General features: G+C 34.7%; 1 protein-coding gene across 6 annotated transcripts in view; it reads right to left on the bottom strand.

Moving 5' to 3' along the window:
* Positions 1-23,557, bottom strand: part of RYR2 (ryanodine receptor 2) — a 381,271-nt gene that overhangs the window by 117,761 nt on the left and 239,953 nt on the right. For all 6 annotated transcript variants that reach the window (XM_021527067.3, XM_021527070.3, XM_021527068.3 and 3 more), the window contains 16 exons: positions 22,494-22,702; positions 20,415-20,589; positions 15,526-15,734; positions 14,328-14,680; positions 13,990-14,104; positions 12,929-13,089; positions 12,169-12,328; positions 11,938-12,024; positions 10,998-11,224; positions 9,346-10,147; positions 8,630-8,830; positions 8,402-8,507; positions 6,446-6,589; positions 4,278-4,551; positions 1,530-1,644; positions 807-939 (listed from right to left, as the gene is read on the bottom strand). In XM_021527067.3, coding sequence (XP_021382742.2) covers positions 807-939; positions 1,530-1,644; positions 4,278-4,551; positions 6,446-6,589; positions 8,402-8,507; positions 8,630-8,830; positions 9,346-10,147; positions 10,998-11,224; positions 11,938-12,024; positions 12,169-12,328; positions 12,929-13,089; positions 13,990-14,104; positions 14,328-14,680; positions 15,526-15,734; positions 20,415-20,589; positions 22,494-22,702 — 3,471 coding nt within the window. The remainder of the gene's footprint in view (positions 1-806; positions 940-1,529; positions 1,645-4,277; positions 4,552-6,445; positions 6,590-8,401; positions 8,508-8,629; positions 8,831-9,345; positions 10,148-10,997; positions 11,225-11,937; positions 12,025-12,168; positions 12,329-12,928; positions 13,090-13,989; positions 14,105-14,327; positions 14,681-15,525; positions 15,735-20,414; positions 20,590-22,493; positions 22,703-23,557) is intronic.

The raw sequence follows: 23,557 nt of genomic DNA, 5'->3' as shown, positions 1-23,557 counted from the left end.
TCTAATACATGGACATGCCACCAAATCCAATGAAATAGAAAATATCTTTATGCTTTAAAATACATGATTATAAGGTACGTATTTCTTTTAAAAATGGCTACAAATATAGCATTAGAAGAATCTAAGGTTTTCACATTGACATTCCAAAGGCATTTGATTTGGGCTCTTTCACTTCAAAAAGACTTTGAGTTTACACTTCGGTTCTATCCCTTCATATCAATTCATTTGTAAACATTAAAAAAATTACCATGACAATTCCTAAATAGCTATATGTTGTCAATTTTGAGTACTAAATTAAATAAGCATAAATATATTTCCTCTACAACCCTCCAGGCAAGTAAAGGAAAATAAACATATTAAGAAAGTTTCAAAGTTCATTTCTGGGCATCTAATCAAGGAAATTATTTCCGCGTTTCTCCCACTGGCATAGCTGTATACTAACCAGTACACAGAAGAAAGTGCAGGGGTGGAAGCTTGAGAAAGAGAGGTAAGCCTTAATGAAATGTTGCCAATATCAATGATTCTCTTTGTAAAAACAGGAATATATTCTATTCCTCAACATTAGCAACTAACCACTAAGTCTCTCTGAATGTTCAGGCATATACAACAAGTATAATAAATTAGCTCAACTTAATGCTACTGTCAGGGGAGTTTGTTTAGAGCTAGCAACACAGTTAATGAAGATATTTTGCACCGGAAATACAAGAAATTTCAATACATAGTGAGTAAATAGAGGAATGAAGAAAGATACAGGTGGTTTGATATATAAATCAGCAGGAAGGTTTAAATTTTATTTTAATACTTACCAAGGCCAACACTGCTATTTTCCAATAAATAGCTAAGATGATCAAACATAGCTTTTTGATTCTGCCTGCTGATGCGGCAAAAATAACATAGAAAACGACAGCAGTTTGCCACCATCTTTGGGAAAGTAATTTCCTGAGAAGCAAATAAAAACTGACTGAAACTCAAACTCTAATGCAGACATACAACATGCAAATGATCATTTATATAAAGCCCTCTAACATACTAATATGTAAGTGGTACACTCATTGCCCCTCGGAGAAATTAACTGCTTAGGTTTCTCACTGGAATCAACAGGACTTTCCCAGCTAAATAGCAGCATATTAAGTTTCAAAGATCAAGGTATAAGCTTTGAAAACTAAAGCTGGAATCACCCACAGATTCTAGATTCAACCATGAAAGAAGGTGTATATTCAGTTTCATAGAGTAATACTGAGTTGTTTTTTTTTAATTAATTGATAAAAACATCTACCCACTAAAACATAATGAACATAGGAAGTGCTATAGTTTTTTCTTTAAAGCATCTAAAATTACAAAGCTAATAATACCTTCCTCTGGAATGGAAGGACAGATTCTTATAAAAAACTTAGTCAACTACTATGTTAACAGAAATTAGTAAGAGGTTATGATCCCAGTACCTCCAGTGACAGCTCAGTGCCTTACAGGAAAAAGCTTTGAACAGTTCCATCATAAACTCTCTGCCTTCTAACAGTGAAATACTTTACCTTGGATTCTCCTCCACCAAGCACATTCACCATCACTTCCATGACAGTTTCATGCATGCCTAAAGCTCTCATGAGATTTGGATGTTGGTAAAATACTTTATTATTCATGATGTCTCTACAGGAAAACAAAATTAAAAACTGTTATGCACCAGTAGTTTACCTATTATGTTATTTGCAAAGCTGATTTACTGTGCAATTCTTCACCATCTCCTGAAGTAAAAAATTACCTCGGGGACTTTTCCCATTGGGCTTCAATCTCTCGTGTCTATTTTTCTATGCACATTGTGGAAGAATGTGACCTTTGTTTTCCCATATTATAGTTAATGCACTAATTACCCCTTGATTACACTGAAGTAGAAGACACTTCTACTTTCATTAGAAATTCCATTCAGATCTAAAACTCTGTTCTGAGAAAAGCATCATCAAAACTGCTATATTATTTTATATTTTAAATACAATCATGCAATATTTTTTGACACAAAATGCCTTTTAGATTATTAAAATGTGAAGACATTTGCTATCTGCCATCAAAAGCAATAAAAATCGTAGGGGAAATAGGTATCCAGCTATCTTCTAAGTGTCAAAACCAGAAGCTGCACAAATATTATTCACGAGTTACTGTTTAGCATAACTCTCCTACATATTTAATCAGAACAGATTTTCATATTTAAAATCAGACTGTAAGATCATAATGTCAATATTTTATTTGACATCGTATATCCAATGAAAATGTCTAGTTTAGAGTAATTAAGTTTCTAAAAAATATAATTAGTCTTGAAATCAAATATAACACATAAATAACTGTGAAAGCAATTAGACCATGGGAGAAAAGGATTAACTGGTCACTAGAGAAAATAGTGTTGGCAACTGTTCAAATTTCACTGTACATTTTAAACAGTTTTGGTTTTTTTTCTTCCTGACCTAAAACTCCTTCTCTCAGGCAGGGAAAATTCAGCCTTTTAAAAGATGAGATGTGAAGAAGACTACTTGACACTGAGGTTTTGATTCCAAGTATTTTTTTTCCCCAAAACCTAAAACTGAATTTAATATCAGTAATGATGCCTCCAAAAGCTGTCTCATTTCCTTTCTTCACTAATGCTTCAGGCTTGAAAAAAGACCTCAGTGGTATCAATCTTCCAAGACCTTCTAAACTCCTGGTTATCTGCAGCAGCTTTTTTTTACAGAAAGCAGTACAGAAACTCAAAATGTCACCTCAAGGGCTGGCCAGCAATATTACCCTACTTTGCAAATTACATCCACTTTCAGTGTTCTGTTTAACTGTGAACTGTATTATAAAACATCATGCTTAGGGAAAAAAAATCAAAAGAGCATTTCTGAGGAAACTGAGTTTTAGAGCAGCAATAACTAACACTTCAATTTCTCAGCTGAAAGAAAGGAATACCACTCACGGCAATAAAAAAAAGGCATTTCTGAAAAGGTGTTGGAGCTCAGGTTAGCCTATAAAAGGTACAATTACCACAGCTGGGTAGTTTACAAGCTAAACGAGATATTATAGAGACTACTAAGAAAGGTGATAGGAAGAGGTAGTGAGATCAGTGGCTTAAGTTACACCAGACTTTTACATAACAGCAAAAAAAAATTAACATTAAATATATTCAGTAAATCTTGGTTCTTAATTCACAGTAGAAAATGTTGAGGAAAAAAATGTATAAGAACTAAACACAGAACACGACATGAAAACCAAATCTAGTAATCACTCACTCATTTTATATTTCATAAACTGGAGTGAAATGAAACATATTCAATCTGTAAAAAAAAAGATAGACTTGGAAATGCCAGTTTGACAGACTTTGCCTTTTGCCAAAGCCTTACCATAAGTATGCTAAAGACTTCAGCAATCATGAAACACTGAGGAGACCTGCTGGTAACCTGAGAAGTAGGCATTGTTTATAATGACAATACAAAATTATGTATAGACATTATTTGGATATTTGAGGTTTTCAGAAAGCTAAAAATATTTTGTTGTATTTTATACAACAAAAGCTTTTCTTCTGTTTGCATTCCTGGCATTCCTTATATGATGCCGTCTTTCTTTCATTCTCATTGCTCTTGCTGATTGGAGATTTTCAGTAGATTACAGCTGATGCTTACAATCAAAAGACATCTCTTTGAAAAACACGAGAGAAAAAACCAACTAACCTCTTTCCTGCTAGAGACTATGATGTTTGCTTTACTGTTTCCTCCAATTGACCTCTTTATTAGCCTATACTTCACTATTATTAATCATATAATTAGGAAGAATAACAGTGTGTGGACTACTTCCCAGCTCAATCATACCATCTACATTTAGTACAATAAAAAGGATGGCATATGTGCAGACATGGGTAGGCACAACTGCATTAACTGACTGCCGTGGGAAATCCTGTGTATCAAGAGCCAATAGTCAGTGCATTCATAGAAAATGGATACTATTTTTGACAAGATTCTTCACAGCCATACTATTTAAAATGTAGCAATAAGATAGGTTCTGATATCATAAAATATTACATACATCTTTTTAACTTGTTTCAGAAGTCTTACAGATGTCAACTGCTTCTCCCTTCTTATGATACCTATAATGCTGCAAAGGTTTTATCTCACTACTGAGGATACTGTATAACTGAGAGCAGTGTCTGCATTTACACCCATATTCAGATTCAAACTTCATGTACAACCTTGGCCATAACCAAAGAGCAAATAACAAAATATAATCTGTAAATAAAGAGAAGTTACACTCCAGTTATTTACCCTAATCCACGAATCATAAGCTTCTCCTCTTCCTTCCCCATTCTGACACTAAGCAAGGAACGGATTTGGCCAAGGGATGCCAAAAGATTGATGGTGTCTTCCACAGACACACTATTTATGGTGTAGGTCTTTGGTAGAGCTCGAACCAGACCACCAATGCCATCATACTGGCGATGCAGCAGCACAAACATGGCCCTCACTAACTCCGGGTCTTCTATCACTGACTCCTGGGCCCAACGCACCATCGTGTCTGAAATCAACTGCTGGAGAGTAGCTGTGAAGAAAACAAATAAATCACAGAATTACCACTGATTGTTCATCTCCCTACTGCTACTCCCTCAGAAGCCACTATGCAACATGAATTGGAATTAATTTAATTCTTAAGAAGCATCTTAGTATTTCTTCAGCAGTCTATTAAAGAAAAAGAAAACCACGCAAGAGAAGCAGAAATATCTCAAAACCAAAAACCTATACTAAAAATTAAAATGAAACACAAAAATTTATGAAGACATACAAGATGCTCATGAAGTCACTAGATTTATTTCTGTATATTGCTTTCAATATTTTTCTATGAATACAGGTCTGAGGGCTTTTTTAGCCTATTATGAAGTAATGCTGAAAAACTATACTGGTAGCAAATGTAAATGATGTTTATTTACATGTCTAAGCTCTGTATTCACTCAAAGTTTTCTAATGTACACAACAAAATAATTTAACTTTTTTCTTTGCCAAAGACAAAGGTCTTTAAAAAGAAATAAAGATCCTAATATTACATGAATGGCAAATCATCATTTGCATATTCACAGTTCAGTCTCCAGTGAAGCAAGAAACCTGTGTCTGGCAGTGTCACTGATAATCTTTATTAGTCGGGGCATATGTACATTTGGGAAAGATAGGTTGATATAGACAAGCTGTGTAATTGCAGTTAAGGTCATTCCAGGTTAACTCAAACTAACAAACAAAAAGAAAAGTAATTACAGAAAGATACTAAAGAAATAGGAGTTTACAGAAAACAGAAAATTAACAAAGAAGAGAATTTGCGCTAAAACAGGGAAAGGGGTAAAAAGAGTAGTAACAATGTATGCCATTGCTACTGTCCAGGCACTGCACTATAGGTGTTTCTATTGACATAGAGTATGGCATTTTTTAAGAATAGAAACACTTTTAAATTAAGGAAAAAGATTAAATATGTCTGGACTTATACTTCAGAAGGACTGAAATAATTAATAACAAGAAGGGACACAATCCTAAGTTTATTTGTGTGGGTTGGTTTGTTCTGTTTTGGTTTTTTTAATGAAGAATCCTGGGAGTAGGCAATCACTTTGTTCCTGTTTTGATAACCGCAATACTCTATTTCATCTACCTGCGGGTCTGTTTGTTTAATATAATTGTCTTTCTACGAATATAAGAAAGAGAGAATCAGGTTTTACAGAGCTTTTATGCTTACTACAAGGAAAAAAAGGAAGAGATATGATTCATCACCAGATTCTGTGCAGACCTAACCTCTAATTACCACATAAAAAAGGACATTTGAAAGGGCCACATATCACAGAAAAGGAGGGAAAAAGATAAAAATAAAGGCAACACTGACAAATAAAAAGATAAATAAAATTTAAATAATCAGTTGGCACCCACTGCAGAACTAGGACACCACTGGCAGTGATTCTTATCAAGATGAAAAGGCAGAAAGTATCAGAAAAAATGACAGAACAGCAGTTACAGTCAGCAAATCTTGAATTTTAGGTTGGGTGGAAAGGCTTCTGCTAATTACAGTCTAATTGCAGATTATTTCATATGGTAATCTTCATGCAAATACTGATTTTAAGCTGCTGCAGCTGAGGAAGTTCTCATAAAACAGGACCTTGCTACAATTATTAAGTCTGCACTAATTCTATTAAAAGCAACATACATTCTGAAAAATTTATGAGCTGAAAAAAGATATGAGGCAAGAGTGCCACTAAAAGAAATTTTCCTCTACATCCCACTGGGAAACAAATCTGACTAATAAATCCATCTGTGCTTGTTTTGGGTTAAGCTACAAACATTAAGGTGCACAGATTTCTCTGAAAATACACCTTGTTTTGGCTGAAAATGTGTGAAGAACTTCCTGGTCTGCTTATTTTCCTTTTTGTAATTAAGCTGCAATAAACTGATTGGATTTTGCTTACAGGATGTCTTATCATCCTCATCAACTGTCTTCTCATCTTGTTTCTTCTTCAGATATGTAACTTTTTCCATAAGATATAGGAGGCGACCCCTAAAGGTTGAATCACTGTTGCCATCCAAGGCTCCATCTTCATCTAGTTCAATTCCTGAAATTAAAAAAATACACCACGTTGTGAAAGAATAAAATTAAGCAAGCTACAGACATCTTGTGTGTACAAACATAATTCAACTGAACTGTTGTTCTACTCTGAGAGTTGTATATGGGACATGCTTAACCAGCATTTGGAACAAGTATAGAACAGGCATATGTGCCAAGCAGGAAAGTACAGGTAACCTTAGCAATTCAGCATATAAATTGTGTGTGTGATGTTACACATAAAACATATAATAAATATATGTCCCCCAGTATGCATTTTTCCACATGAACACTGATGCCTGTTTTGGACATATGTAGCCCAAAAGTATAGATAAAGTCCCTAGAGATACAGTGTAGTTAAAGTGATAGTAGTAAAGCTTTTTAGGTGAAACATATAAAGGAAATGAAAGTACAAAAATTACAACAAATATACTTTTCAGTGATCAGTCAGAAGAAAGTTGCAAACCTCACAATACAGTGCTCTTTCACAACATTACTATAACAAGCTATAAAAATGTAAAAATAATTAATGTGAAGATTCACAGAATCACAGAATAGCTGTGTTTGGAATGGGCCTTTAGAGTCCAGCCTCCCATCTCAAAACAAGTCCAGCTAGGGCAAGTTGCCCAGGATCATGTCCAGTGAGATTTTGAGTATCTTCTAAGGTGAAGAGATTCCACAGCCTCTCTGAGCAACCTGTCTTTGAGTTCCATCACCCTGCAGTTAAGGGTTTTGTGGAGAGTTCTTTAGCAGACTTGAATTTTATAGGATGTTTCTTCATGACATAACATCATTCTTCTCTATTTATTACATCTGGTTCTAGTTGTCTGCTTTTTGCATTAGATACAATTCCATTTTCTACTAGAAGTTATTTTGTTATACTTTGTTCTAACAGGGCAATAGACACTACATTAAGCAATGACTAAGCCAATTCATATTACCTACTAAATCATAATACAAATTATTTAGATGGCAGTCTTCTCAACCAAACTACTTAACAGCAAAAACACTGAAATGTCTTATCAATTGGAACACAGAGATGGTCTCAAATAACCCAAATGAAGTGTCTGTTTTCCTGCAGTTATGCTACTCCCTGAGCTCTAGTTTTGCAAACTTTCAATATACTGTCTCTCAACCGTTCTACAGAATGTGAATTCCCCAAGTGGCGGCTGACTAAGCAAGTAAACATTGGACTTAGAATGTGTAACCATTTTACTTATTTTGCAATATACTGAATAATTAGTTCTGCTGTATGATAATGCACCCTCTGGCCCACAAAATTCATTTTCTACTTGTGGATAATGCAAATTCCTATTTTCCTCTACAAGAAAAGGTAAGAAAAAATTATGTTAAGTAATTTTAACAGAGCAGAATGATGGAAAGCAAGTAAAGAAAAAATTGAAAGAATCAAAAGATAAAGCTTGTTTTCTTTTCAAATCTTTATCTAAATTATTTATTTCATCTGCATTTCCTGTTACCAAATAAGAAAAATATTAAGTAGCTAGAAAGCATTGAACAATGACCCAAGTCTGGACTGCTTGCGCCATAAGGAGAGAATGAAGGAACTGAGTTTGTCAGTCTGCAAAAACAGATGCTTATGAAACAAAACATACAGCAATCCCTTCTAGTTTTTAGATAAGGATAAGAATATTTCCTTGTTTTTTATGAAAAGCTAATTATTTTTATTTGATCATATTTAAAATTTGTACAGTATAATTTACAGAATATTCAGTTGATGTTTCTTACATAAAATTACTTATAAAATTTGCTTCTAAGCTAACAAAATTTAAAAACTAAAAAACTATTCAGTAACAAGACTTACCACAGTGTGTCATTAGGTCTTCATGGAAATCCAAGAGTTGATCCCGAATTTCTTCAGGGCAAGGACAATCATTTTTATCATCTTTAAAGTTCAGCAGCATATTAATCTTAGAGAATACAAAGAAAAGACAAATTACACTGATCTCCAAAAGGAAAAACTTTCAAATCAAACAGAACTCTAAAAGCAAATAAAGTCAACAAGAAAGGAACTGTCCATTGTAAGCTGTACCTGTTCTTGAGGAGGGGATCGAAATTCTTTTGTTTTCCTAGCTGTCAGGGCAGCAGACATGTTCAAGGCCTGCATCACTTCATTGTACCGGAAGCGCTGATTCTCTTGAAGCTTGGCCACAAAATCATCAGAAAATGCTACAATGGCTTCTATTCGGTGTCGCACTTGGCAATCACACAGGTACTGGAGTAGGTGACACATCTGAGAAAACAATGTTGTAAGAGACAAGAGCTGGCAAGCTAAGAAATATCTTCTGCATATTACACAATAAGGATGGATTTCCTACAGCAACAGTTACTAGCAAATAAAGTGTCTGGATCATTTAATGCTGTTATTTACTACACGTAAAGCAATCTTACACCAGGAATATCTGGCATCTGCAAGGGATTAATGTGCCTCAGACACAACTAAAGCTACAGGAGAATGGATTTACCCCTTTCTTCTAGGGAATTTCTTTTCTGTTTGGATCCATAGAAATGAGGAATTCTCCACTGAAGGCATCAAGCAAGTAGTTCTTTTTAATGAAACCATAGTTGCTTGATCTATGTTGAGCAAGTTCATATCATCAAAAAGATACTAAATCTTCTAGTTTTCTCTAAGGAAATTCTCTCTCTATTTAACTAAAAAAAAAATAATTTCTAAATGCTTTATTCCTTGAAAGAGAAATTACCACATGAATAAAACAGGAGCAACCACTATCAAGACAGTATTTTTACCTGTAATTTAACAGGTTCTGGAAGCTTCATCTGAAGGAGTCCTTCCTTTGGCATTTGCTCTCCTCTGGTTTCTTCCTCTCCTTCTTCTGACTTGAGCTCATCTGAATTGAACTCCTTCTCTGAGAAATCAATTTCATCCTCCTGGCTCATTGCTTCTTTGAAAACTCGAGGCTCAATCAACTGCAGGATGTGTTTCAGATCCTCATTATGGAAGATTCCCATAATTAAGAGGGTATAAAAGAGCTTGATGAGAGGAACAAACAGAAATTCTGTAGAACCTCCAACTGGATCTCTGACATGGAGGCTTCCCTCCTGAACAGCTTCAGTCAGCATCTCTATGGTTTTGGCCTTCAAAATTTCCAGAGGGAATTCAGGACTGAACTGAAAGCATTCACTGCTAATGCTTACAAAACTCGGAGAGGAAAACTGCATTCTTGGCCTTAATGAAGTGCTAAGTCCTATACCAGGAAGGCCATGTTTTTTGTTTTCATCAGGAAACAAAGTAATACTCTTGGTCTCATCTGTCATTGGAACTATAAATTCATTATTCATCATCAGCCTGGCAGTTGCATAGGTATTGAGATGGATGTCAATGAGTAAGTCATAATATCCCGCACGTAATAATCCTGGCATGTATTTATTCTCAATAGCATAGAGAAGCTGAGATTCATCCACGTGGCTACACAGAGCATGGGCCACTCGGTTGTTGCCTAAAGCACAAACAGCTGAATACAATCGGAGGGTGTGGTAGTGAAATTTCAGCAATTCCTCTTGTTCTGTCAGCTCTAAAATATCAATTGTTCTGTGGAGAAGAAAAAACAGAATAGTAAATCACGTATGCAAAAATGTCTTTTTAAGGGATTCAAACTTCTCCCTAAGGATAACATCAGCACAATATCAGTTCCAGGGATGGGTTTTTTCCAGATTTCAGCGTGCAGGTAAGAAACACTCTCAATGTAATAATCAAGACTAGTAACAAAATTTAATCTCAAATTTATACAAGTTACTCCTCAAATCCTTAAACTACTTTCAGTGGGAAGAAAATGCAAATTATTTGCTTAACACAGAATATTTTTTCATACTATAAACCAGAATTCACATAACTGAAAATTAGGGTTTTAAAACCAGTTGGGGTTATGTTATTTATATCATTTACTGGCTTTAAATCTGGGAGTGCAGTGGCAATCAGACTAACCAGTACATTTGAAGTGTTCAGTGTCAGAGCTCTTGGTGATTTTATTTTCAGTTTAGGCACTGGCAAAATGCTCAGATATTTGGATAACAAGGAAATCACAGAGTTAAATTCTTCAATTGTTTTAATTATAATGAGGAAAATTAAGGGAATGGAATAATTAAATTGGTCACAAATCTTGAAAAATCTTTAATCATTTACAAGCAGAGCAAATTTTGAGAGAATTCTCCCAATTTCTCTCCCAGTTTGGAGAGAAACTTGGAAAAGTTAGAAACAGAGTAAAAGAAGGGCAATTTTAAAACACTGGAAATTTGTATAATTTTTAATATCAGTTAAATCAAAACACACTGTCTATATTTACTTGTTTTATAAACAGAGAGAAGACCTTGGGCCTTTCTTACATAGATGGAATTACATTACTATGTTCATAATTATTATACAGTACAAAACAAACATCAACCTGTTTTCCTCAGGAATATGAAGGGCCATGAACTGCAAAGGATTCATGCACTGTATCATCCAGCCTTGACGTTCACTGATCCGAGACACATCCACCTTCAAGAAATGGTTTGGCACTCTGCTCCAAAGCACATGAGTCAGAAACTGGACATGGAGACGTGGGGGACATTGAGAGACTGGGTTTTTGTGTTCACTTTTGAATAATCCAGCAGATAATGGCATTACATTCTGGAAAATTCCAATGGAAGAGACAATCAGTTTCCTCATCTTTACCAAACACTGCATTTCTTTTCCAGAAATATACTCAACATATAGCGAAGTAGAGTAAAAGAGGAAATCAGCATTTTCACTCATTTTTAAAACAAGCTAGCAACTGTTGGAAGATTAGCAGCAAGATGGCATTTTTTATATTTGTTTTTTTAAGAACATCCAAATTTTAAATATAAACTTGACTGCCACATGTTACTTCCTTGGACTCCACTTTTTTTTACCTCTTCTGATTTCTTAGATATCCAAGTATCCAAAGCAAGATAGAAAAATTCAACTCAGTTTTCCTGTGTTCTAACTGAATGTATTTTAAAAATTATTTTACAACTCTAACCAAATTCTTCAGATATACCAGTCATTCATTCTGTCTGTAAAACTAAGAGATTTGCTTTCCCAATCTAAGTAATTTTGTTTCACCATAAAAGACAGATTCAGAAAATTCTGATCACTTTCAACCCTTTTTATTCAATGTACTATATTTTAAATTCATAAGTATTTAAAACTGAGTTAAGACTAAAAATAGCATTAATGCAAACACTTGGAATCATAGAAATGTCCTAAATACCAAGAACACAGTGCAGGAAATAAATGGCATAAATATAATAAACTTTTTTCAATATGATTTGTTAGTTCTAAACCTGCACAAAACCCAGCAAAATCTCAGCGTTTTTTACCTTTATTCTTCCCAATTCAAACTGGAAAACATTGGGGCTTGTAGCTTGAGCAAATACAGCAGGGAACAACTTTGTACTTGGTTCAACCTAGGTCAAACAAAGGGGAAAATTACTGCTATAACAGTGATGATTACTTTTTCTCTAGAATCTTGTACTAAAGCCTCTAATGACGCAGGCTAAGGATTCCCTTTTCCCCCTTCTCGCTGCAATACATCATCAAAAAATCCTCACCTGATAGTACGTGCCTAGTTCCTTGCCGTTAGCTGTGAAGGTCAGCAGGCCACTGGCAGCATCAACCAAGCAACCAATCTCCAGACCATTATTATTACGTCCTTGTCCAGGGCTCAAGCTCTCTCCTGCGCACACCATATAGCAGTTGCTGCGTTTTATACTGAATGTCAAAAGACAAATTAATTTATGAATGGTGTGCAACATTTCTGCAACATACTAACAACCTACGTGGCTGCAAACATACAGAGCCTTGTGGCCGGAAGCAATGGATCACAGCCTAACCACTGCCAAAATTCAATGAAACATGGACATCATAACTGAAAAGATGACAATGTATGAAAAAATTCAAATTGTTTGTAAAATACCAAAGATGAAACTGACTTTGCAAGTCAAAGTTTTAAATCATTTAATGTCAAGCATAACAAAAGCTTCTGGTACGCATAATAATCTGAAATGCTGAGACAAGCTCATGTACAGATTTTGGCCTTGCGAATCAATATTTACAGGATCATAACTTCAAACTTTTTAGAAAGCTGCACTATTTTACTTTTAAGTGCCTATTGATTTGACTAGACCATTAGTTCACTGTTTCTTCACAAGCAAGTGCAGGTGACAATTAAATTAACACTTTTTTCTACTACTGCTGTTTTAATTATTTTTTTCTGCATCAATCCAATTACATTAAATGGAGTGGATTTACACCTTATAAATTGAAAGTTGCTTGTACAATATAGGTCTTTTCAAGGAAATTGTAACCAACCTCTCATGAACCTTCCCTTTTTCGTCTCCCAGTGTAACTGTGACAGTACGCACTCTATCCAAGTCAAAGCTTGTGTCATACTGGTGAAAATCTGATGTAATCCAGCCCACCCAGACATTAGTAGGTTCTTGACCAGGAAATATTCTCACAGAATAGTAGTACTGTTAATAAAAAAATAACATTATCAAATGTTAGTGTTTGTTCCCCAGTGTATGAGTTTGATTCAGAATTAATTTACTGCTCTAAATCTGAAAATATATAATCTCTTTAAAAGTAGCATAGGCTTGTTCAAGTGCAAATCACAAGCAAAGCAACAAAGACTATAAACACAAACCAAAATACTGCCAACAAAATACGCATTTTAAAACAAAAAAAATAGACAAGATTAAATATGTAGCTTATATGCCTGTATTGAAGGCTTCTGCTTTGTAGCATTGTAAGCTGTATTGCTACAGCAACTATTATTTTTATACTACAGGGGACTCAGTTTCTAGTATCTAATATCTTTTAGAAAGAGAAGAACACATCCAGAAGAAGAGTGTTTGTTTTCTCTTGAACATTGAGGAATGAGTGCTTATGGAGCTGATCTTGTCAGAGAAAGGTCTACAAAAACTGCAAAAAACTTTCACTGGGAATTCCATTAAATAAATGTTCTGAAGAATTAGTAGAGATGTTTTCAAATGGTCCTGAACATTGACCTACTAGTTTAATGTACCTTTTCCAATTTATTCCATTGTTCTAAAACTGTTTAACTTCCTCTTTAATGTACTGCTATCAACAGTAGTTTCAAATACAGATTAAACCAGTTTCTAGGTTTTCACTTGGAAACAGTTTTAGTCTGACAAAAAATCAAAATAAAAGAAACAAAACAGTCTCAACCTAAGTAGAAGTTCAGAATTATCATAGACATTTAAATTGAAAATTAGACTGTTTCTGAAACTCTTAAAACAAAAAAACAAAAAAACAAAAAAAAAAAAAAAAAGTAAGTATTTAAAAAACCCAAACCAACTACCAACTAAAAACCCCCAAACAGCTAAAACATCAATCCCATATTACAATACCGTGGAAGTTTGCATCAAATAATCATAGTCATCCCTATCATCTGCTAGTACATCCTCAGTAAGCCGTGCAGAGTGACTCATGCTATAATCTGGCTTTGTCCTCCTGAGCATAAATCTGCAATAAAAAAATTAAAATTCAAATATCTAATTAAGCACAATCACAAAGGCAAATTATTCAGAAAAGAGAAAGAGACATTTTTTAAAGCCCTTAAATTAATTCTGGCCTTAAACTGTATACTCAAAAGTTACTTGACTGGTTTGTCAGACTTTAGTGGCATTTTCCTCTACTTTGAGAAAGTAGAAGGGGGAGGAGTGGGAAACAGTAGCAAGCTACTAACCTTTGCTTAAGACGTGAGGGCTTTTCTTGAACATAATCTTTATGGTTATTCAGCTCTGGTTTTGTGGCATCTTTTTCTCTTTCTGTCCGGTCAGGAACTAAATGACCATGAGCAGTTTTCATTAGAACCTCAAAATCAGAGTCGGCATCATAATCTTCCAAGTCATTTTTTGGGCCAAAAAGACCAGAGCCTGGTAACCCTCCTGCAGCTGATCTGGAGAACACCTCAGCACATTCAATGGGCATACTTAATCGAAAAAACATGACATCTGTTTTACTGTTCTGTGAACCAAAGGACTTCTGTGTGACCTTCAGACAGGGGCAGCTGTCTATGGTGCCATCAATTCTCATCACCTATGAAACAAAGATGTAGGGTTTTTTAAGTTGATGCTTTTTCTGCCATGTAAACATTCAATTTCTATTTCTACAATAAGCATATATGACTTGCAAAACTTGCAACAGCATGGTGTCAACAGTCTAATGCATTGCAATCATGTGCTGCCATTTTGAAGGGAAATAAATACTATGAGAAGTGAATGGTTTTTGTTGCTCTGTTATTAAAATAAATAAAAAAAAAGGTCAGAAAGAAATTATGCCTCTGACCATAACTCTTTGCAACATAAATCCAACTCTGCCCAGAACAACACAGACCAAGGAATAAAAAAATCATGCATGTACATATGAAAGAACATAAATTGCTTCTTAAATACCACACACCAGCTGAAAAAGAGTTCTTATTATATAATTTCAGAAGGATTTCATGGCAAATTTACAAAGCATGAATTCAGTTCTATCAAGATGCACAACTTACTGGGAAATAAGTGTTCATGCAATTGGCAAATATTTATTACAATCAAAACCAATTAGCTATGGAAAAATCAAAAAGTATGTTATTTTAAAATGCCCAGTTTCTGGAAGTTGCTTACATAGCTCACATTGTACAAGGAACTCTTAATGAGGACGTCTTGTTTAATTTGTCTCTCAGATTTTTCTGTTAAAACACATCACAGGTTTTGTAGAAAGAAAAACTACCAATCAAACAATTACAGACTTTGCAGCCCTACTGAACATGAGAAATTTGTAACAGGTGTAAGGTTCATTCAGAATTGGGTCAACATGTCACAGTAAACTCTTGTTTGGAAGTACAAAAGTAGAAACATAAACATACTCAAGTGTCTAGGAACACTAGGATCACAAACCTCAATATGTTCATGGTTTTGTGGCACTGGTAGAAACTGAGGAAGCCTTTTACTCAGCCAAATGGTGATGTCTCTGTTTGTATTAACAGCAAAGGGTTCATACCCTTCCTGTAAGCCACATATAGTGAAATATTTCAGAGTGCTGACATCTTTTCCAAAGTTCATTCTTCCCACTTGAGATGGGCCCAGGCTGCACACAGGTAGAAATCCTTAAAACAAGATGAAAGAACACATGGGTTGTGCAAAATGAATATCAGTGAACTGCTCTCTTTCATAACTGAATTAAAAACAATTTGTGGGAAAAAAACCCTAAAAGCAAAGATTATAAAGGTAAGCAATCATCACACATCACATCTTGCATATTCATTATTCATAGTATTTTAAGAGAATCTTACTTCATCAAAAGTAATACAGTACTTGGCCATGCAGCTATAAGAGTTGAAAAATCCTACAAATATGAACAAAGTGCATGTCATAGATTTCTTTTTAAAAGAAAATTAATTAATTTTAAAAATTCAGAAAACTCTGGTTCTGGAAAATAAGAACTGAAAATATGACACTATAGTTTCATGAAAAATAAGACATTTTGGTTTGGGATTTTGTTTTCTGTCTTATCTTTTGAATCAGCTTTACATTTGTATGCATCTTGCTGTTTCACTAGCACAGGGAACATATTTGTGACTTCTTTTCACAATTTTTTTTTTCTTTCATGATTCCCCAGAATGGGCAAGGGCACTTTCCCCATTCTGCAGGCATATTTTCCTTTTTATTTTCTCTTGATGTCAGCTTCACTGTCTAAAAACCTAAGAAAATCTTTTATTTCTTCTATTTCTTTTCATCCTTCTTTGCAATTTCCACAGCTACAAACTAGTATGCAGATTCATTTGACCTAGTTATTAACAAAATGCAATTTCTTTTTTATCAACAAGAAATATGAAGCTCTGTTCAGTGATTCTGATTCATGTGAATATAACAGGTATTGAAAAATATAAGGACAAAATACAAAGTAGTTCCTCACTTTTATTTAGGTTCCCAGATTAAAAAAAAAAAAAAAAAACAAATGAGGAGAATATCTATTAACAATGTTTGCTCTTCAGAGACAAAGCCAACTCCAGAGCACCATCTACAGGAATTACTGACCATCAGATGAATGATCAGCATTCAGTACCACTTTTTGAAGATTTTACTGCATATACACAAGACTAGTTGTCACGTGTATTTATCTTAGACATGACAAATTTAATGACATAACATAATTTGCCATAAATCGAAGTCCAGATTTTTTATCTTCCCAGCTTGGCTCTTAAATCACGATGCATCAACTCCTCAGATAACACAGCTATAATAGATGACATGATAAACGTCAATTCTGCTAATGCAAACCCAGTGATGGACAATAATGCAACTATTTTCCAGCACTAAACAGAACATAAACAACATGTAACAAGGAAAATCACATCTGCATACAGAGTCATGTGCCATGATAAAGCCTAGCAGCTCTAGTAGGGAGAACTTACCCAGCTCCCTGTTGAGTAAAAGGAATCCACAAGCTGTTGCATAAGATGCTAAGCAAAGTCAAAATCAAAATTGTTTTCAATAACCTTACAATTCTCATCTCATCACCCGAAAAATGGTAAGTCTTCTACCAACACATTTTTCTATGGTTTCAAAAATACCCCCAAAACCCCCTGTCTTCCAGGTAGATTAGATGTGAAGCAAGTCCCTCAAATACACACACACAAAAAAATGTAATAAAATGTAAATGAGCATTTGCAAGATTCCCTGACAGAAAACAAAGAAAGAGGTAAAGCTGTCATTGATGTTTTTACTCAATGTAGTGTGTCCCATGAAACTTGCCAATGGAGGCAATGTGAAATCAAGATGACAGTCCCTCTCACCAATACAGCTCTCAATAATAACAGAAGGCACTGTAGATGTAGCTGATTCCTGTTTGAACTGTAACTGTGGCTCTGTGTAAATGGAATATAAACATCAGTCCCAGTCCTGACCATGAAAACCTACTTTCATCTCTGATGAAATTCTGCATCGATTTGCCAATGATTTAGTTGTTAGGTGTTTTAGGGCTCTTCTATACATGGTAAAGACGGAGCATCTTATCTTATAGGGGATGTGCTGTTAAGACAGCTACATATCTTTCTATAGAATAAAAATTAATTTCAATAGCCATGTTTGAATGGGAATCCAGCCACTTAAAATGTTATTATTCACAGATTCCATATAACCCTAGCATACTGGAGGCTACATAAAAAGATTATTTACCCTAACCTGACTACTAATCTCCAGATATGTAACGGGCTATGGAGCAAATTTTATTTCACTGTATGAAATTGCAAAACAAATGAAAAGACAAACACTACCACAAGAAAAGTAACCCTCTAGCACCATCTGTCACACATAGCAAAAGCACAGGACAGCAACACTTTCCATAATGTTTCCTACTTTCAAGAATACAACATGAACCTCCTGATTCAATCTGTCAAATGCCACAGAAGCAGTTCCTGCTCATATAAATCACAATTTGACATAATAAAATTTGGGTTGTGCAAGTGTACCTGTTTGTATCTACAGTTAAATTATCTGCTAAAAATTCCTAATAAGATGCCATTATGTTAATCAGTTTCACTACTGAGATGATACCTCATGAACAAATTCATCTATCATAATTCCAAAGAGCTCTTCTTGTTCGTAGTACAACCTAAAATGCAGCACAAGCTGTATTACTAAACTGGCAGAACACCATATCCCTTTTTCATTGTTCCTAAATAAATTAAATCTACAGGACTGATTTACTGTACAGCTGCATCAGAAATTCTAACTGTTTTCTAAAGAGAAAGGTCCCTTTCTGCAGCAATACAATATGCACACGGATAACTGATTGAAGTGACCTGCAGAAAAGTCTCAGTGCAAGAGCCAACAAAAAAATCAAACTAAAGCCATCCTTCCAAAAGGAAAAAAACTTAAAAAGCTCCATAAATTTATTTTGGATATTTCATATGTGTGTTTGCACATGAACACTCATAATTAGCTGTCTTCCCCTCTCCTTTTGCCTCCAATATTTGTGTATTAATAATAATTTCAAATATAGCTTTGGAGTTACTAAAGATCAATCAGCACACTCCCTTGAAAACTGACTAGGACATCTTATTTCAAAGGCTCTTTCCTACAAAAACAATACTAAAGGATCTTAATATGAATTGCAAGGACATTGTGGAAAATCTGAGAGGTCTGACATAAAGTCTGTGACATGGTTACCAAAACCTTCAGGCTCCATGTCAAGCCAGGAACTCCTTTAGCAGAGAGATCTGTTTCAATTTGAGCCTACAGCTAAAAACAAGCATCACAAAAATTACACCACTGTGATTTCATCAGTTTGGAATAAATGCAGCCTACCCTCAGAATTTAATGGAATTTAAGTTTGCTACAGAATTCCCTATTCCTCAGTGGGAGTATACTAACTAATAACTGGAAAGCCACTAAAATTTAAGGGCACCAAGATGATTTTTTGCATACAACACTATCAGCAAGCCAGTTTTCCTATCTCTTTCCCTCATCATGTTACCACAGCATCTAAGTAAATCCAAAGGCAGTAAAGTAACAGGCACCAGTTCAGAAAATTAATGGCAATTATTTAATTTTAAATAAAATAAAAATATTTCTGATTCCTAATGTATGGCAGAGGAAGGAAAAAATTCATCCAAAGTACTACTGAAAGTAAAATACTCTGAAATCCAGATGAAAATAAAGTGGTTAAAATTCAAAGAGGGAATTGCCTAATTAAGAAGTATAAAATTCATATTTCCCATGCGAACAGTGTAGGGATGAGTAACCCAACAGTAGCATGTGGAGCTCTTGTTCAAAAAATTTAACTTTATCTCTCAGCTACAGCTCTATTGTTAAATAGATGGGTAATACCTATGGCAGAATATATGTACCTACAAGTAATAAAAGCTTAAAGTTTATTTTTTAACATTATCATAGTTCAGAAGTTTTAGGCAGTTAAGTTACTTAATTCAATTTCTTACCCCTTTTCTGCTTCTATCTGCACACAGATATATGATTAATATTATAAACAAAAATACATCTTTGTTACAGAATTAATCTGCCACCTGATAGACCCTCACAATCTTTGCCATCTTTAGCAATCTCAGAAGTTATGTCTTGACAGTAAATTAGCACCTGCTTGTGCATGCTGAAACCTGCACCAAGAACCCTACAATAAGCACAAAGCTCAATCTGCTGGTTTAGAATTAAGCAGAATATTTTGGAGGATAGTTTTGTATCAGCTGACTGGATCAGGTGTCATTTCTTCTCCCAGTGCTAAAGCAAACTTTAAAGATGGCCTTAACTCACTACCAGTTTCTCACAAATTGGACAGACACTTGGTATTATTTCAGTACTTCATCTAGATAAAATCTGATATCCTTGCCCACCATGGCAGGGGAGTGGATTAAGTGCTCTTAAAAGGTCCCTTCCAACTCAAAGTATTCTATGATACATTCTATAATTCTATTACATCATATGGTGATCCACTGCAGTAAGGATAAAATATTATATATTTTTATAAATAAAATACCTCTTCAGACCCATCCCTGAAAAACAGTTAAAGGGTCTCACAACAAAAGACAGCCACAACGATCACTACAGAAAAACCCCTTCCTCATTGTCTGTGCTTTTACCACAACTGTCACACCCAGCAAATTCCCTTTCCTAAAGGCTAATACTAATCAAATAGAAAAAAGGACAAGTCAGGGGAGGCAGGGTCAGGGATGAGAATGGGAATATGAAACACAAAAGAAACATATTAAAGTGACGTCAGAGCAAAAACCAGGCAATAGCACGTTAACAGCATGATGTGTTATAGTACTTACCATCGGCAACCTCAAAGTCCTTGAACGCAAGTTCTGAGCCTGAGTCATCAAGAAGGATTTCACCATTTAAGGTGAACATCATCGTGTGCTCATTCATGTCAACCATACATCCAACAACATCTCCTGCCAACCAAGAGCGGCCAAAATGCTCATTACCTTGATGCCACCGCTGTGCCTGAAATAAATAGAAGCATTTAAAAGAAAAATAGTAACAATGTATGTGTTCTTCTCATCTTCAAGGGTAGAACTAATAATTAACTGCCTCAATTAAGATGGCATTAAAATTAACACTTTCACAGAATATCATTCCAAAACTGTGTCTGTGAGTACTCCAAGCTGACTCTGAATATGGAAATCCAACAATTAACTTCTTGCCAGCGCCCCTCACATCAGCATTATAAAACATTGCTAAGAGAGCTGACAGGGAAAATTGCTATTTCAACATTTTAGTAAAAAGTAAGAGTATGGTTTAGTTTTCTGCTGAAGCTCCATGAAAGACTTTTAATCACAATAATATGGTACCAATTACGATGTTTAATAAATACTCCACAAACCCTTTTTAAGCAATTGCTTGTATTTACTTTAGCAGCCTAAAAATTCGTTAATTGCAAACAATCTGTATTGTTTCCTTGAGTATAATTCATAAAATATTTTGTGCAAAATAAATTAATCTTTTTCTCATATCAGATTTTGTAAGGAATAGAACTATCTGTGAATGAGACAAGCACTGGGTTTCTGATAAATTCCAGAGTAGCAGAGGGCATGATTAATGATTCCTCTGACTGACTTTCAAGTGAAAGACTGCAAAGGCTTTCAGTGCGGTCTTGGACTGGAGTTCAAATAAATTAACCTCTCTTAAGAACTATTGTAACCAAGCACTGGAAAAAGAAGTGTTAATAACCAATAACAGATAGAATTCCTATTCAAGTGTTTCATCACAAGTAGATGTTTATGCTCAGTATCCATCCTTGAAGTTGTACAAAACCAATGAACCTTTCTCGATATCCTGAAGATTGTTTTTTTTCCAAACAAGGAAAGAAGCCATTAAAATCAAACAAATCAATATAGCATTGTGGATTGAGACCTAAACATCAAACTCTAAAATTCAGAAGGCAACTACACAACTTTTCCAGTAAAAATAAGGGACTTGAATGGTTTACATAAAACACTTTACAAAAACACTTTCCAGTTTTCTTCTGAAGTCATCTTCTCATGCAATGAAGAAGTGGGAAAGAAATAAATTCCCACAGCATAAATAAAATACATCTTGAGAACTTTATCTTGCTGGGAATATCCAGGAAATCCTCTGTTACATATTTTAACAGTAATAAGGGAAATGAATTCCAATACCAGATACAAGAAATCATTTTACAGTGAGTCATCAGTAGCCTTAATAAAAATTAAGGTTCAGATAGCAGTTGCAATTGCCCTCATACTGAAATTAAAAATTTCAATGAGTAATTTAAGCTATTTTGATGATAGTCAGTAATACAAAGTTTGTTTTCCTATATATTTTTACTACTAGATTTCAATTGGTCTTTTTTTTTCATGCAGAGTTAAATTTGAGCAAATCTTAGTGGTTCTATTATACTTCATTTAAGCTGTAAGGATTTTCATAAAAACCTAGCTATACTCTTTGGAGCTCTTACATTTTTACAAATACATAGTATCAAAGTTTGCCTCAAACACTTACTGTTAATAATCTTAACCATATTTTTTCCCTAATGGCACTTCTTAGAGACAGAAAAACAGAGTAAACTTTAAAGAAATTATTCATAGCTAATTACAGCTCCACCAGTATTTTGAATTTCATTAAGCCACTTCAATTACTAATTATTTATATATACTGTAGAAACATGTGAATTTGTGAAAAAACATTACAGATATGCCAAATTTTGCTAATTAATTTTTTGACACTGATTCTAGTTATTCTGCCTAGGCCCTCAAAAACAGAGAAATACTTTCATGAAACATCAAATGAAAACAGAGAAGGCGTCTGAGGCAATGATACATGGAACAAGACAGAAAAATTAAAATTTTTGCAGCCACTCATATTATTACAGACAAACACATACAAACCTTAAAGCCATCAAAAACAAAAGCTTCTTCATCTGAGCCAAGTTCCTGATCTGGCAGACAACCTGGCCTGGTCCAGCCAACTCTCATGTCTCCTGCAGTAACTGCCTCAAACTCAAAGTACCACTTCCCAGCCTTCACTGCATAAGTCTTTTCTGTGCGGAAGATCCTGAACTTTTCCATTATCCCACTGCACACATCCAGTCTTGTAGCTGTAAAGATTAAAAAAAATAAAAATAAGTATAAAGGGACAAAAAAAAAAAAAATCAATGCAGAAGGTACTGTTTTCGACTACTGACAAGAAATCATGAAAGCACAAGCAAAAGGTAAAGGAATCCCTTTGAGCACAGACATTAAAAGAAGAATGTGCCTGCAGAACATCCATGTGGGGAAAGTGTCCTTGCCCATTCTGGGAATCAGGATTAAAAAAAAAACAAACAACCAAACCAACAAACAAATAACCCCAAAAAACCAACCAACAAAAATAGAACAAAAAAGACAAAGAAAAGAGACATTAGAAATCTGAATGCAGCTACAAATAGATGACTCAAGGATCACTTTGATTCTTTTTCTCAGATTAGGGGAGAAAAAAGGCCAAATACATGGATCTTTTCCCACAAATTTGTAATATATCAAATAAAGCCTGTGCAATATTTGAAAAGTCAGCATTCCAGTCTAATCACCACAATTCCTCTTCTGCCCAAGTTTGTTATAAGATCAAATTTGTCTGCACCTTCTTGCACCTGTTTGTTAGGCCATGCTAAGAACTTCTCTCTTTCTCTTCTATTTTCTCACACATATCAAGGTCCACATTTCCAATACCACTTAGGATAGCCTATAAAATTACATCCTTCAGAATTAACCATCACTTCTCATGCTACCATGTCTGACTTCAGTTAGGTGAGGTTCATTAAGTTTCCTCTAAGCAGTGCAACTCTTTTCCACATAGTTCTTTATCAGTAAAATTTTCTCTTTAATAATCTATGCAATTAATGCCTTAAAAACACTTTTGAAGACCCTTAATACCTCACCTATACAGATGAGGCACCACAAACATGGTAACTTAG

The sequence above is a fragment of the Lonchura striata genome, chromosome 3 (genome assembly GCF_046129695.1).
Source record: "Lonchura striata isolate bLonStr1 chromosome 3, bLonStr1.mat, whole genome shotgun sequence".
NCBI lineage: Eukaryota > Metazoa > Chordata > Aves > Passeriformes > Estrildidae > Lonchura > Lonchura striata.
This window is presented reverse-complemented; position numbering and strand designations above follow the sequence as displayed.